The following is a 14,799-nucleotide window of genomic DNA, read 5'->3' on the forward strand; positions in this document are numbered from 1 at the left end:
ATGCCGCTCTATAGCCGGAGCTCTCTAAGCGGTTTACAATGATTTAGCATATTGCCCCCAACATTCTGTGTACTCATTTTACCGACCTCGGAAGGATGGAAGGCTGAGTCAACCTTGAGCCCCTGGTCAGGATCGAACTTGTAACCTTCTGGTTACAGGGCGGCAGTTTTACCACTGCGCCACCAGGGGCTCAATGCAGCAGTAAACTTTGTCTTGCTTTTAACCAAGGAGTGGGTGAGTGAACTGGAGTGCAGAAGACTAAAGCTCACTCTCGTAATGCCAAACCGTGTTATGGCATCAAGTGTGAACCAACTTGGGTAGAGGAGTCTTTTTTTGTGGATATATGATTGAGAAGAGTGTGTGAGGCTGTTCTCACGTGCAGCCTAACCTAGGCTAGGGAAGCCCAGGCTGTGTGGGGCTGTTCCTGAGAACAGTTGGGATCCGGCCCGATTCTGGCAGGGCAGAACTTTTTAGCCTGGCTCCTAGTCAGGGTTAAGGGATCAAGTGCTCTCTTAACCCGGGCTTCCTGCTTGTATGTTTTCTCAAGCTGCGCTCAGCTCAAGAAGATACAGGCACCTAGAGCATCCATCTCCTGGGGGCATTCCCCAGTGTACCGCGATCGGTACATGGTGCATTGTGGGATACCTGGCTCTCCGAGAATGGATTGTGTGGGAGCACAGACAGCGCTCCCGGCAACATTTGCTGATCATCCGGGGAGAAAGTGAGTGAAGCAAAGCCTCTCTCCCCCACATCCGCCCAGGTGTGTGTGTGTGTGTGTGTGTGTGTGTGTGTGTGTGTGTGTAAAAGTGACTACAGAACCATTTACATAAGCATATTTACCTTCTTTCAAGGGAGTCAGGTGATAGTACCTTGAAAAGGTTTGGTGACATTTTCAGATACTTACCCATAAAAACCTGATTTAAATAACAAAAATCTTCCCAAAATGCCAAAAAAAGTATACATCTACACTGTAATTCTTGAAAATCAATGTATATTTCTCATCTTCTTGCTGTTTATAAGCTTGGCCATATTTACATTGGCCATGTTTGAGCATATATTTTTAAAGAAAACATCAGATATTTCCATTCTTCAATTCTTTCTCCTGTCAAGATGGAATCTGCAGCACAGATTCAACTGGGTTTACAAATGAGGAAGCCATGTAGGTGCTAAACTATTTGTCATACCAAATTAAAACCTGTAATCTTTAGCATGCAAAGGTGCTGTGGCTTTTCTATCCTCTGGTTTTCATCCCATTAAATGTTCATCTCAAAGAAAGATTACTTCTGTAGCTTTAATACACTGTGCATACTCTCAGATTGTCACCCAATACATTTGCATGAGGATATGCCTGGAAATGAAGCACTTTAAAAGCCTTCTGGGGATCGATTCTGTGGTTGGAATGCTTGTATGGCTAACCCTTGCCTCATTTTTGCACTTGTAGACCTCCCTTAAAAGCAGAGAGGAAGCTTGTAATCTTATTCTATACAGAAAAATATTGTGCTTACATGTGAAGGTGGGAAGGAAGGTTAATTGTGTGGGCATGGAACAAGTATACATTAATTTAAATAAGGTGGGGAATGCTTGTGACAATGCCCTAGTGCAGATGTGATGTTCATCATAGTGTGATCTTTCAGTTTCCCTTCCTTTCTCCCTCCATCCATGTTTGCTTGTTTCTTAGGGGTGTGTACAAATCAGTTTTTGTGATTTGATTTGGGCTTGAATTGAATTGCAAAAACCTCGAATTGATTCGTCGAGAACAGCCGGCTTGGCCGGCTGCCTCAAATCAACCTCGAATCACTCAAATCAGTTTGAGTGATTCTACTGCCATTTTTCCGAGGAGTGCTAGTATACCAATTGGGATTGGGTGGGGTGGGGTGGATAGACCAGCCCTCCGCTTCAGACTTCGTGCATCTGCCTGCCTTGGTTGTCTGGTTTAATTAGGTAGACCAGTCCTCCAAGCTAAGCTGACACACTAAGTCCAGAGCAGAGGACCAGTCTATCCACTGATCCCAATTAGTAGACCAGCTCTCCCTAGGAAAAATTACCATTTTTGAGGCCCATTTTTCCAGCAAAACAAGCCTCAACATGACATTTGAATCATTGGAATCGATTCGGGTCAAAGTGGGGGTGATTTGCTTCAACCCCAAATCGGGCCCTCTATTTTGGGGGTGATTCGGTTCAGGATTGAAGTTGCGAATCACCCCTGATTCAACCCAAATCAATTTGAGGGTGAATCGAATTCCACACCCCTACTTGTTACATCTGCATTGGTGTTAACAATAACTAATACTGACTAGGTTCCCTTGTACCTAGAATTTGCAGACCCGCCTTGATTTTAAATTCTATTTGAAGGCAATCCTCTCAAGCATTATTCATGGTTAGCACTGCTGCAGACATAACGCTGCATAACAGTTAAAGCAAACTATGGAGAGGAGGGAGGTAGCATGGCTGCAAAGACTGGAGCTCATTCTTTGTCTCCTAACCTTGCTTAAGAGAGAACAGGGATTTGATCTCCGCATAGGCCAATGTCCCATTTGTTGGTACACCATATCCTGCATTTGCTCAAATGGGGATCTGTATAGTTATTCCCTAATTGTGTCTTGCCTATTGTCAGTCTAAAAAGCTGAATATTGTAGGAGAGATGAATGCATTGATGATTGCTAAATTGAATGACAACTGTAAGAAGCCATTAAGGGCAACAACAAACAGCGGAGCCATTTACATTAGAGCCAAGCTTGAAAATCTAAGTACTTAAAATAGTTCTTGCTGCCACTTAGGAATTGGGAGGGTGGATTTCTGGCCCTCAGTAGTGCCTGGAGTATGCTGGCCTAGTGATGTTGCATTTGCACAGAAGTTGCGCAAATGCAAAAGTTGCATAGTTTGCATTACATAAGAGTAAGCCATTATTTCCAATGCAAAAGTTGTGCAGATCATTACACAAGAGTAAGTCCATTGGAAATAATGGACTTGCTCTTTAATGCAAGTTGTGCAAATGTGCAGTGTTACTTGGGTGAAGTACTCTTGTGCAGTGTGTCAGCCAGAACCCACATTTTGCTATTCCTCCACTACCTGAAATGGCTGTTTCTCCTCCATGTAGCTCCTTCTCTATGTAACCTTATGTAAATATTACTTCCCTTTATCCAGTTGTTTTAGTGTGGAAACGCTGTGTATCCTCCCCTTTCCCCCAGCTTTTGCAGTGTAAAATTGTTGGCGTTGTGTTGAAAGTCTTCTTTTAAAACAAAGCTGAGAGAAATGCAGTGATATGACCAAACTTGCATACCAAAGGCCTGCATGTATGTTTGGCTTTCAGTGTATAACAGATATAGCCGTTTCTCTCCCTGTCCCTTTCTTTAAGGGTTTAGAATTAAAGTTTTCATAAGGTTAGACAAGAGAGAAAGTAAAATCTGAATGGGGGCTTCATAGTTAGAATTCTCACCTGGGAATGTATGATTTTCCTCTAATTACATGATACTAAATAGGAGCTAAATTATCCAGTCCTTATTTGTTTGGTCCTTGCTTGTTAAGAAAAAAGTATATATTCCATTTTTATGAATTCTGAAGATCACAATGGTATAGAATTCCAGTCTCAGCTTTGCTTGGCTCAATAACAAGAATTAACTGGCTCAGATGTACCCTTCCCCTTCTGACAGTCTGTATCTGGCATTTCCGTTATGAACTAAGATGTCCACAGTGTGCGTTGATTACATATATTTAGGCATATTATATGCTTAACATTCCATTTGAAGTAATTTATGCTTAATTAAATGTTAACTCTAGGCTGAACAATGTTTTGCATGATTCTGGTTAAGTTGTTTGATGGTAGTGTTCTTCCTTATTATAGCTAACACAAGATGAATGTAGGGGAACTCTGTACAAATACAGATCTGAAGAGCTGGATATTGATGTAAGTACTATTCACTGGCTGTATGTTCAAGTTGTGTGCTGATCTGAGTAAAGTGGTATGTTTACTCTGGGGGGGGGGGGAATAGTTTCAAGATGGCATTCATGGTCACATCTCCCTGACTTTCTGAAACAGTTTCGATACACTTTGCTGCGCTTCAAAAACAGAGGGGCCTCTCTGCAGTCAGTGAGACTGCAGAGATGTGGGGGAGCTGGCTGTACGAGCTTCCTTCTTTCCTGAAGGACAGCCCGCACAGCCAATAGCAGCTTCCTCCCTCAACTCACGGTTTGGGGCAAGGCTCACAGCGGTGCCAGTTTTCAGATGTAACACTGGCCCCACCAAACCAGAGGTTGGGACAATGAAACCTAGGGAGAACCGGAGATAAATGGAATTTGGGGGGGGGGTCCATTTTTTCTTTAACTGAAGTTTGCCATGTTCATGCGTTCAGTTAGCGAAACTGGAGGTGAAAAGACCTCCTGTTTCGTGTTACATCAGAATCCAGCCAGTCTGTTAGGCAAAGCTACTCACTTCCTTGGCTCTACCAAAGGTAGTGGGATTGGAGGTGGGGATCAGGGGGCATGTGCATTTATTTCATCAAACTATGCTGCAGTGATTCTCAAACTTGGGTCCTCAGGTGTTATTGGACTTCAACTCCCATAATCCCCAACCAAAGGCCACTGAGGCTGGGGATTATGGGAGTTGAAGTCCAATAACACCTGAGGACCCAAGTTTGAGAATCCCTGCTGTGCTGCATTCGTCTCCACTGCCCAGTATGTGGGTTTGCTACATGAATGCTGTGAAAATGCAACACGGTGGGTCCACAACTTAGGTTCCATGTTAAGCAGCCCTAAGCTGGTCATGGCCAAGTATTTTGCAGCATCCCACTGTGTGTACACAGATCCCCACAAGCAGGATCTGCACCCTCTTCTTTTCTATCGGTATATGGTCTGCTGATGGTTTCCGTGGCATGTATGGATCAGTCCCCAATTTGGACATATTTTCATGTTTATACTGGCTCCACTGGATTAGAACAGTAACATACAAATAGATTTCCAATTAGATCATCCCACTCTGGCTCATACTTAGCTGAGGCGGGTAATGTAGGATTGCAGCAATGGAAATCTGATGTCATTGTATTTTCCTGTCCGTCTCACAAGAAAGTGGGACGCTGCCATATACTGAGTCAGACCATCTAGCTCCATATTCTCTACACAGACTGACAGTGGCATCTCCAGTGTTTCAGGCAAGAGTCTCTCTCAGCCCTATCTTGGAGATGCCAGGGAGGGAACTTGGAACTTTCTGCATGCAAGAAGGCAGGTGCTCTTCCTAGAGTGGCTCCCTCCCCTAAGGGGAACCTCTCAGAATGCTCACACATTTAGTCTCCCATCCAAATGCAAACGATGGTGCAACTGGGACTTTTCATGTTGGCTATCACAAGACCAGCTCTCCTCCCACCAAATGTTTTTTAAAAAATAGGCTGTGCATCAGTTGTCAATACACAAATGCAACTAGTAGTACTAATTATTTCCACCTCCTCTTCCTCACTAGGCTAAACTCAGCCGATTATGCGAGCAAGACAAAGTCGTGCAGGCCCTGGAAGAGAAGCTTCAGCAGCTGCACAAGGAAAAAGTAGGACCATTTATATTTATTATCCCAAATGGATGTTGCTTTGCATGCTTATTATCAGAACACTGATAAGTGAAGTAAAAAGAAAATCTGCCCAATGGTGCGGAACATTAAGAATTACTCTCTTCATTACCGTAGTACACACTTGAGCAAGCTTTGCTATCAGCCAGTCAAGAGATAGAAATGAATGCAGAAAATCCGGCCGCCATCCAGAACGTCATCTTGCAAAGGGATGATTTACAGAACGGGCTCCTTAGCACTTGTCGAGAAGTGTCTCGCGCTACGGCAGTAAGTCGTGCCATTTTTCTCCAGCTAGGGAAGCTCAGTGGCATGTTAAGAGGTGGTTCTATGTATAGGTATCTTTTTAAAATTGGCTGTTGAGAGGTGTGTTCTTTATTACAGCCCAGCAGACCTTAATTTGTCCTGCATTTACCAGTCTCTATGTGGTGTGTGAAGCGGGGGAAAGTACTCTTTGGTATGATGGATGGAATGACAGAATGTCTTCATTTCAGAAAGTAGGATTGTGGCATGGCCAGTCTTTGAGCTTCTGTCAAGCTCTTAAGCTTGGAAGTGACCAGTATAAATTACTTACTGGAATTCTCTCCCTTGACATTCTGGTGCCTCCTTACTGCTACCAAAGTGCACGCTTGCCATGCGGCCACCAAACCTTACGAACATAGGAAGCTGCCATATACTGAGTCAGACCATTGGTCTATCTAGCTCAGTATTGTCTTCACAGACTGGCAGCGGCTTCTCTAAGGTTGCAGGCAGGAATCTCTCTCAACCCTATCTTGGAGAAGCCAGGGCGGGAACTTGGAACCTAGATGCTCTTCTCAGAGCGGCTCCATTCTCTATCTTGCAATGCTCACACATCAAGTCTTCCATTCGTATGCAGCCTTGCTGTGCATTCCTTCCTAGTAGCCAGGATCTCTGGCCTTTCCACTTCATTATAGTACCTGCCTGCCCCATCAACTGACTGCAGTTTTTGCTGGTGCTTTCCCAGTGTTGGCATGTTGTCAGCCTGATAATATGTCTGGCATCTCTGTTTAGGGAACCAGGATTTCAGTATTGCTTTTAATGCTGTCTTTCTGGGAGTTACTGAGGTTGCAGTCAAACTGTTTCGTGGTGCTCCACATATGCAGGCACTTGCTTGTTCTCTTCCATGTGTGGAGGGATGCTCAGCATGGGCAGTGGTAAATTGAAGCATACCTGCTGGGTGTTTCTTTTTACAGATGAATATGGATTGTATCCACAAAGTTTAGTTCCAAGCTGAATTTGTCAAGCACATCAATAGAACTGTGCAGTATTTTTCATCAGCAAATGTTGATTTCATTGTTCACCACCATCCGAAATTAAAAGTTTGAAAGGTTTAGTAGGGAGGACACATGAGCTAGAGTCTTATTGAATTGGGAGTGTGGGGTGGAAATGTTTCCTTAAGTACTCCAACTTGTACGGGTCCCAGTCCAACAGTTGTAGGGCAATATCTCATCCCCAAGGGCTCAGTGGGATACCAAAGGATATCCGTGGGCTTGTTCTGCTTCTCTCCCCTGCCCTTCCCCCCTCTTTATAAAGTTGCGGTGATCAGGTTTTTAATGCTAAAGTGTACATAGCCTTCAAGAACTAAAAGCAGCAGAGGCAAAAGATTCACCCTGCTGGTGTTCAGCACTTATCCTTAAGTGCTGTAAGAGAGTTTCAGCATTTTAGTGGAATAACCTAGCCAAACAACTTGTGCCTCTAAAGATGTTTAAAGCTTTCCTAGTGGAGGCCCTGCTGCTGCAACAACATCTGCTGTTTCTGGAAGTGCTCAAGGTGAACATATAGAACAGTTGTAAATCCCATGTCAATACAAGATGCCCTCCGGTATCGCGGGGTTTACATTCCGGGAAAGTTCCATGAACGGTGAATCCGCTATATTGGACTGCTTAACCTAACCCAAAAAGTAAGGTTCGGTTCCTCACTCAGGCTGCACAAGTGGCTGAGAAACGTAGCGTGTTCCAGCCGCCCTTGCTGCCTCTTTAAGCCTCCCTGCATGCCAGTTGGGAAGTGGGGGGAGCGTCGCATTAAATCACCACTCTCCTTGCTTCCCAGCTGGCGTGCAGGCGTGGTGCGAGTGGCTGGGACAATTTAATTATGGTGGAGCATAGACCCACAAGTAACTGAACCCCACCCCCCGAGATGACAAAATGGTTGATAACTAAATTGGGCAGGTGGTCCATGAATAAGTAAAACTGTAGGAAATGGAGCCATAGCCACAGTGGAGGAGGCCTGTGGGGGAGTCTGTCCCCCACCAGTAAGAATCGGGCCCCTGCACTGAATTTCCAGTTTTAAAATGAAAATACCATCTTCTGAAAATAGGGGGAAATATATGCAGGCAATACCCTACCCACTTGCCCCAGCCTTTCAGTGTTCTGGCTAACAGGTCACTGGCCGGTCGACAAGCACTTGGCACTTGTAGCAGGATGTGTAAGTAAATATATGTATGCATTTTATATGTAGGTGTTGCATACAAATGTCTTCTAGAAGATGTCTTCTCATCCCTGCAAACTCCCACCAACACACAATTTCTGGCGAAGCGGGCTGCCTGCATGTGATAAATACTATTGAATTCTATTCAGAAGTCAGATGGTCACTTTGTTGTCTTGAGTAATGCATAGTCCCAGGTTTGTAACTTATATATTCATCTAAGGGACAAAGTATCAAACTAATTTGCTTTTTTCATACATATATTCAGGAGCTTGAGAGAGCATGGCGGGAATACGACAAACTAGAATATGATGTCACAGTCACAAAGAACCACATGCAGGAGCAGCTGGAGCGGCTGGGGGAAGTTCAGGTGCGGGATTCTTGAGATCACATCAATGCATGTCAGTATAACCCTGATATGAGTGCTGTATAATCCTTTTAGGATGTCCTTATAGATGTACTCTGCAAACATTAATGTGTAAAGAATTAGTTTACTCTTTTTTGTGTGAAAAGAACTGGAATATGTCATAAGATTACCACCAACACCTCTGGTGGCGTCTCAAAGGCGGGCCTTCTCTATAGCTGCTCCTGGGCTGTGGAATGCACTCCCAGCAGAAATCCGTAATCTGAGTTCATTATTGGCCTTCAGGAAAGCCCTTAAGACCTATCTGTTGGGCTTGGACTTCCAGGGTTTTTAAACTGTTTTTAAATTGTAAAGGTTTGGCCTGGTTTTCCAGGGTTTTAAAAACAGTTTGAATAATGATTCTATTTTTTTAAAAAAAGATTTTAATAGTTAATGGATTTTAGCTTTGTTTTAATATAAACTGCCCTGAGCCATTTTGGAAGGCTTAGATAGATAGATAGATAGATAGATAGATAGATAGGGTAATGTAAGCAGTGATCCTCTCTGTATCAACCCATATTAGTCTTTGGGTTTATACATGAATTTTAACTGAGGGCCTTCTTGGGTGCTAAAATGGATGCTGATGTGTCAGGAGGAGACTAGGGATGTGCACAGAACTGGCTCCCTTCAAGCCGGTGGTGGGGCGGGGGTGACTTTCAGGACTGGGGAGGGTGTACTCCCCCCACCCCCGGCCACGCTTCCCCCTCTGGCACTCTGAGTAAAAATAGTCCAGTGAGGTGGCAGTGTACCTCCTTGCTGCCCCATTGTTTCCGTGAACGGAAGTGCCGAACATGTGTTACGGGCAGGCGCGCATGCAAGATGTGCACACGCCCTCCCGTGATGCATGGCACTTCCAGTCATGGAAACGGCGGCAAGGAGATACCCTGCTACCCTGCCGGACTATTTGTACTCAGAGTGCCAGAGGGGGGAGCACGGTGGGGGGAAGGGTAAGTGCACCCTCCCCTGCCCTGAAAGCCGCCCCCGCATTCAAAGCACTTCAAACATGGGGGTTCCAAACCTGTTCGGCGTTCTAAGAATGCCAAACAGGTTCATGCCGAACAGGTTCATGCACATCGCTAGAGGAGACCTGATTCTCAGGGTCTGCTGGTAACATTGCCCCATTTAACAGAGTTTAGTCAATAAGAACCACATTACCCAAAGGTTCAAAGAGTGAAATCTCTGGTCCCAGCAGAATTTGGGTCAAATCTCCAGAAACCTTGGAGGGGGAGTACAGTCTTCTCTTTTTCTCCTTACTTCCCTGCCAAGATGTCTGCCCAAACCTGGGAACCGAAGAAAATAAACATTAGGGAAACATGATGTACAAATGTCCCCTTAATCTTCCTCAGTTGGCCCTTAGAACATTTTGGCATTTCTCCAGTTTTAAAATCTTTTAAAATGGAACTTGCCTCGTCCTTGCAGTAGATCTCTGAATGGGTGGCTGTTTACATCGGCAGATTGCTCATCTGGCCAGTGGAGGCAACCTCAGGTGATTTGTGGCCTAGGAGAGGCATGTCAGTGGTGGTGTTTAAACCCCCAAACCCTTCAGAGCCTAACAGTACATAATACAATGGATCCTTTTATACTTGGATAGCTTTTTAAAAATAAATATACTGTCTCGATGCTCACTTTTCTCCCTGATAGACTGAGTCAGCTGGTATACAGCGTGCTCAAATACAGAAGGAGCTTTGGCGAATTCAGGATGTCATGGAAGGTTTGAGTAAACATAAGCAGCAAAGAAACAGCACCACAGAGGCAGGTAAACTGGCATATTGACCTCTTTGTAGCTGAGGTGGGTGGGGGGACTCATACAAGGAATAAATGTCATGCTCACTCTCGCTTGATTAAAAACAGTTTGACTTCACAGCAATGGAAAAGGAACTGTTTAGCTGGTGCAAAGCTACAGACTTGCTACCCGGTTTTTAATTCATTTCCCTGTATGAAATAAAATGTTCTTTTTTGTTTTTAAATAGGGATCCTTTCATCAAATGCTTTTTCATCCAAGTACAAAAACGAGGTACGATATCAAATATTTTTACTTGTTCTAATCACTTTGACTAAAGCTTCTATTTGTCAGTTTGATAGGAGGTTCTTTATGTGTGTATTTAGTATATCCAACTAAGGAACTGTTTATAATTGGGTTAATTTTAAATGTCAAGCTCCTAATGCCGATCTGGAAAAAAATACGTGTTTCATGACATCTTTCTGATTAATGTTTTTCTTCTCATTTCTGATTTTTCCCCCATTATCCAGGCTCCTCCCCAGCAAATATAAACCTTGGTTCTTTTTTCCACCATACACATATTTCATATAGGGTGAAATACGGCTTTATGTGTATTTTTACACCTATGGCCTCTGTTCTCTAAGGGTTGAGCAGCCTCAACTGCAGTTTGAACCCACTTGGGGTTGAGAGCTCAGTAGCTCTGCATCTATCAAGTAATGGCACCTCTAAAGGGACACTGTCAACTACACGTTGGGGCTAGTGGTCCCTCTTAATTTTTTCCATCTGTGCACAGAATGGGTTTTGTTCTGGGCGGCAGTATCAAGGCAGTGTGTGCGCACGTCCATTGAGAGTGGGGTCTTCCTGATTCATCCTGAGCAGGATCTAAAATTAACTGAGTGGACATTAAAAAAAAACTTGTGAGCGCATGCACATGCTCACACCCTAGAGGGCTCACTCCTTGGGGCCAATGGGTATGGGAATGTGATAAAAAAAATTCATTTTTATGAAAGCAAGTACACTTTTTTTAAACCTTTTTCATAAATACTGGGCAAATATAAGTGGGATTCTGAAATTATTAACCGCAACAAACTGCACACCCAGCACATGAGATGTAGGGAAAGCGGTTAAATAATGGCCAAAAACTGTTGTGCAGAAACCTGATCCAGAAGTGAAGTTTCTTTGTTTTGGGTGGGTGGAGGGGGCGGGGCTAGGCCGGGGGTGGTGCAGGTTTTAGTCTGTTTCTGAATAGGGACCAGAACACAGGATGGAAACACAGCGCCACAGCGGATCTTTCATTTCTGTATGTTAGTCACTTAGTTGAGACTTTCAGTCTGCCCCTCGCAGAACTGCAGTGTCCCTTTTTAATTCCAAACTGTGATATAGCTGCTGTGAAGTACTTTGAAGAAAAAAGTATAACTTTTGTAACAGATGAGCACATCTAAATAAGGTGACTGTTCTGCAATCTTTAGGAAGAGGAAGTAGTCCCACCTCGTCCTCCACTCCCTCGGTCCTATGACTTTGCAGAGCATCCTCCCATAATCCCCCCTCTGCCCAGTGATAGCAGCTCCTTGCTCTGTTATAGCAGGGGCCCAGTACATCTGCCTGAAGAGAGGAAGATTCACCAAGTTCAAGGATACCAAAGAAACGGAGCTCACTGTGTAAGTGGCCGCCACTGCCACGTTATTGCTTCATCAAGCATCTCCCCTCCCATATCCTCCCTGCAAAGTTGCCATTTTATTTTGACATCCAGCTATTTCTGTGTTGCTTCTTTTTATCGGTTTGTGCTGTTTCTAGTTGCATCGTTGTGTTTGCCACTTCGGTTTCCATTAGTATTCTGTGGATATAAATGTATGCAAAGACTCGAGACTGTTTGCATTTTGTGTTAGGCTGAAGCAAAGTGCCAGGATCTTGGTAGCTACTTCTCTGGCATAACGAATTAGGCATGGTGAGGCATCCACTTTGGGCAGCAGATTGGGTGGCTGATTAGCTGCCTTTGCTGGTTGCCTAATTCATCGCTTCGTTAGCAGGCAGGTAGCTGCTGCTCCTCACCAATGGTGGCAGTTCTCCCACTTGTCCATCTCACTTCCCACCATTTTGAAAAGACGGGGGGCAGGGCACAGAGCAGAAGCAAGTGTGGGATCTTCCACACCATGTTCCACTCTCTGCCTTATTTACTAGGCAAAGGCAGGAGGAGGAAGCGTGACAGTGGCAGCTACACCACCGGCAGTGTGGGGGGAGGAGGGATTGGTGGGGGGAGCTCAAGGGGCAATTGACTCATGGCACTCTCTGCATTGCAGGTATGGAGACTGAGTATGAGGAGAGCTGGTCTTGTGGTAGCAAGCATGACTTGTCCCCATAGCTAAGCAGGGTCTGCCCTGGTTGCATATGAATGGGAGACTAGAAGTGTGAGCACTGTAAGATATTCCCTTCAGGGGATGCAGCTGCTCTGGGAAGAGCAGAAGATTCCAAGTTCCCTCCCTGGCTTCTCCAAGATAGAGCTGAGAGAGATTCCTGCCTGCAACCTTGGAGAAGCCGCTGACAGTCTGTGAAGACAATAGTGAGCTACATAGACCAGTGGTCTGACTCAGTATATGGCAGCTTCCTATGTTCCTAATAAATGTACTTAGTAAACATACTAAGTGGCACATAGAACTTTTTGTGCCACAAAGGTTAGGGGCAGCAGTTTCCCAAGGAGGGCTAGGGCCAGGCCTCTCTTCTGGTTCCATTTTCTAAGCTGAATATGAACTTTTGCTGTGTTGCATATATTTTTTTCTCTTTGAAGCAACCTTGATTGTACTGCAGCACCAGCAATGCAGGAGACCTTCATTTTTCACAGGTTTTGCATTTGCAGTGAGGCTGTTCACAGTGAGGCTATATGTCCCCGGTTTCCATTATCGCTGGGGTACAAATGCTGAAATCATGATAACTGAAACCTTGCACCTATGGGAATGATGGGGTTGGGCTCCTCAGTAGGCATACTCATCGATAGGTTCCCTGCCCTAAGGAGCTCACAGTGGGGGGAAATAAGGGGAGGGACAGAAAATATTCTCACAGTTTTTCTAACTGGTGCAATACGATAAGTAGAAACACAGGGCCATATCCAGACTAAGTTAGACATGACTAAGCTCCATTGAAAGTAATGGGTCTTACTTGTTTGGGTTTCCACTGAAGTATAAGGGTGGTTTCACAAGCTAAAATAGGTTTTGGGATTAGTGGTTTTTCCCCACCTGGTCAAGGTCTTGGCATATGTTTGCCATGTACTTAGTAGACTTAACAAGCACAAATTTTGCTTTAGACCATCTTTACTAATCTAAACAGTCATGGCGGGGGGAATCTTGGAGTTTCCAAAACTCTCAGAATGAATATTGCAGCTGTGGTTGTCTCATCATATTGAGCCTTTAGCTCAGAAAAAGAAAAGGCACTTAGAATAAACCCACACAAAATGTACACAGTCTGCTTAATTGGCCCGAGTCTTTAAATAAGAGGGCATTGCATTCTGAAGCACCAACTGGTACCATGGGCAGTTGTTTTGGAGTTATGTTCTGGCAAACCTAAAAAGGAGGTTTTAAAGTATGTGCTTCCTCGGTTGATTCCCAGGGTCCAGATTACAGACTTTATAAAAGTGAGCCTGAGCTAACAACTGTGGCAGAAGTTGACGAGTCAAATGGGGAAGACAAGGCCGAGCCAGTTTCAGAGTCTGAAACTTCTGCATTGAAAGGTTAGTGAAAAGTCTCTGCACTGCACAACTGTTTGTTGTTTTTCATTTGAGGGAATATGAAAGTCTACAATCACGCTGAAGGAGCAACGCAATTCGTTATAGCTTTACAAATAGAGTAACTTTTTCTTATCATAAAGGAAACAGCAAGCACAGTAAAATTCAGTTTAATTATGTGACTGAAGAAGGCCTTCATTCAGTCACAGCATAGGGGCAAAAATCAAAGATGATACTGAGAATCAGCCCTGAAATCCGCATTGGCACTGTGTCTAATCACATCTCTCATGTTCGGCACATACCATTCCTTCAAACAATTGTTCATTTTTCTGTCCTTGCCCTTGAACAATTATTCAATCTTTGTTCAACTTGCGGCATTATTTTTCTGGAACATCCTTGAAGGCAGAACTACGCAGTTTTCAGACTTGTCCTAAGGCAGGAAAACAATGTGTCTCTTCTTAAAGTAACATTGTAATCTTATAATTGTTGCTTTGTTTTTGTCTTTTGGAAATATAATAATCTTAACCCTGAGTTACTAGCAATATATTCCATAACCCTTCCCCCCACCCCCGCATTTAATTTCCGCTTATGGCTTCTTTTTTCCCCTTTATCTGTTAGGTTGTACTCCTCCAGGATGGGGGCCTTTTAAAACTATTTTCTTGTTGACCAACTAATTGCTTTTTATGTAAATAAATAAATAAGCTTATTTGATATGACACATGCTTCATTTAGCCTTAATTTAGAACCGTGGTTTTTTTAAAAATCACTTTAATTGCAGCTCTTTATCTTGGGCATACTGACCTAAAGAATATATATTTAACCCCTTGGTGAGAGAGACTTAGGAAAAATTTAGTTGTTCTGTGTGCGGGTGGTGTGGGGGGAAGTATTGTGTTGCTTGGTTTGGCATATGATTTTAGTAACCAAGTTAAGAGAAGAGAATGTGATTTTCGGGAAGGCACAGCATGATCCAAAAG

At 44.0% G+C, this 14,799-nt stretch overlaps 1 protein-coding gene across 21 annotated transcripts in view; it reads left to right on the plus strand.

The window, feature by feature from the left end:
* PLEKHA5 (pleckstrin homology domain containing A5) overlaps window positions 1–14,799 on the plus strand; it is a 261,638-nt gene that overhangs the window by 231,838 nt on the left and 15,001 nt on the right. For 13 of the 21 annotated variants that reach the window (XM_053252332.1, XM_053252331.1, XM_053252335.1 and 10 more), the window contains 8 exons: window positions 3,842–3,904; window positions 5,450–5,530; window positions 5,666–5,815; window positions 8,259–8,360; window positions 10,035–10,149; window positions 10,364–10,407; window positions 11,583–11,771; window positions 13,711–13,831. In XM_053252332.1, the coding sequence (XP_053108307.1) occupies window positions 3,842–3,904; window positions 5,450–5,530; window positions 5,666–5,815; window positions 8,259–8,360; window positions 10,035–10,149; window positions 10,364–10,407; window positions 11,583–11,771; window positions 13,711–13,831 (865 nt within the window). The other 8 variants (XM_053252339.1, XM_053252338.1, XM_053252346.1 and 5 more) reach the window with 2 other exon arrangements.

The sequence above is a fragment of the Hemicordylus capensis genome, chromosome 5, assembly GCF_027244095.1.
Source record: "Hemicordylus capensis ecotype Gifberg chromosome 5, rHemCap1.1.pri, whole genome shotgun sequence".
Lineage (NCBI taxonomy): Eukaryota > Metazoa > Chordata > Lepidosauria > Squamata > Cordylidae > Hemicordylus > Hemicordylus capensis.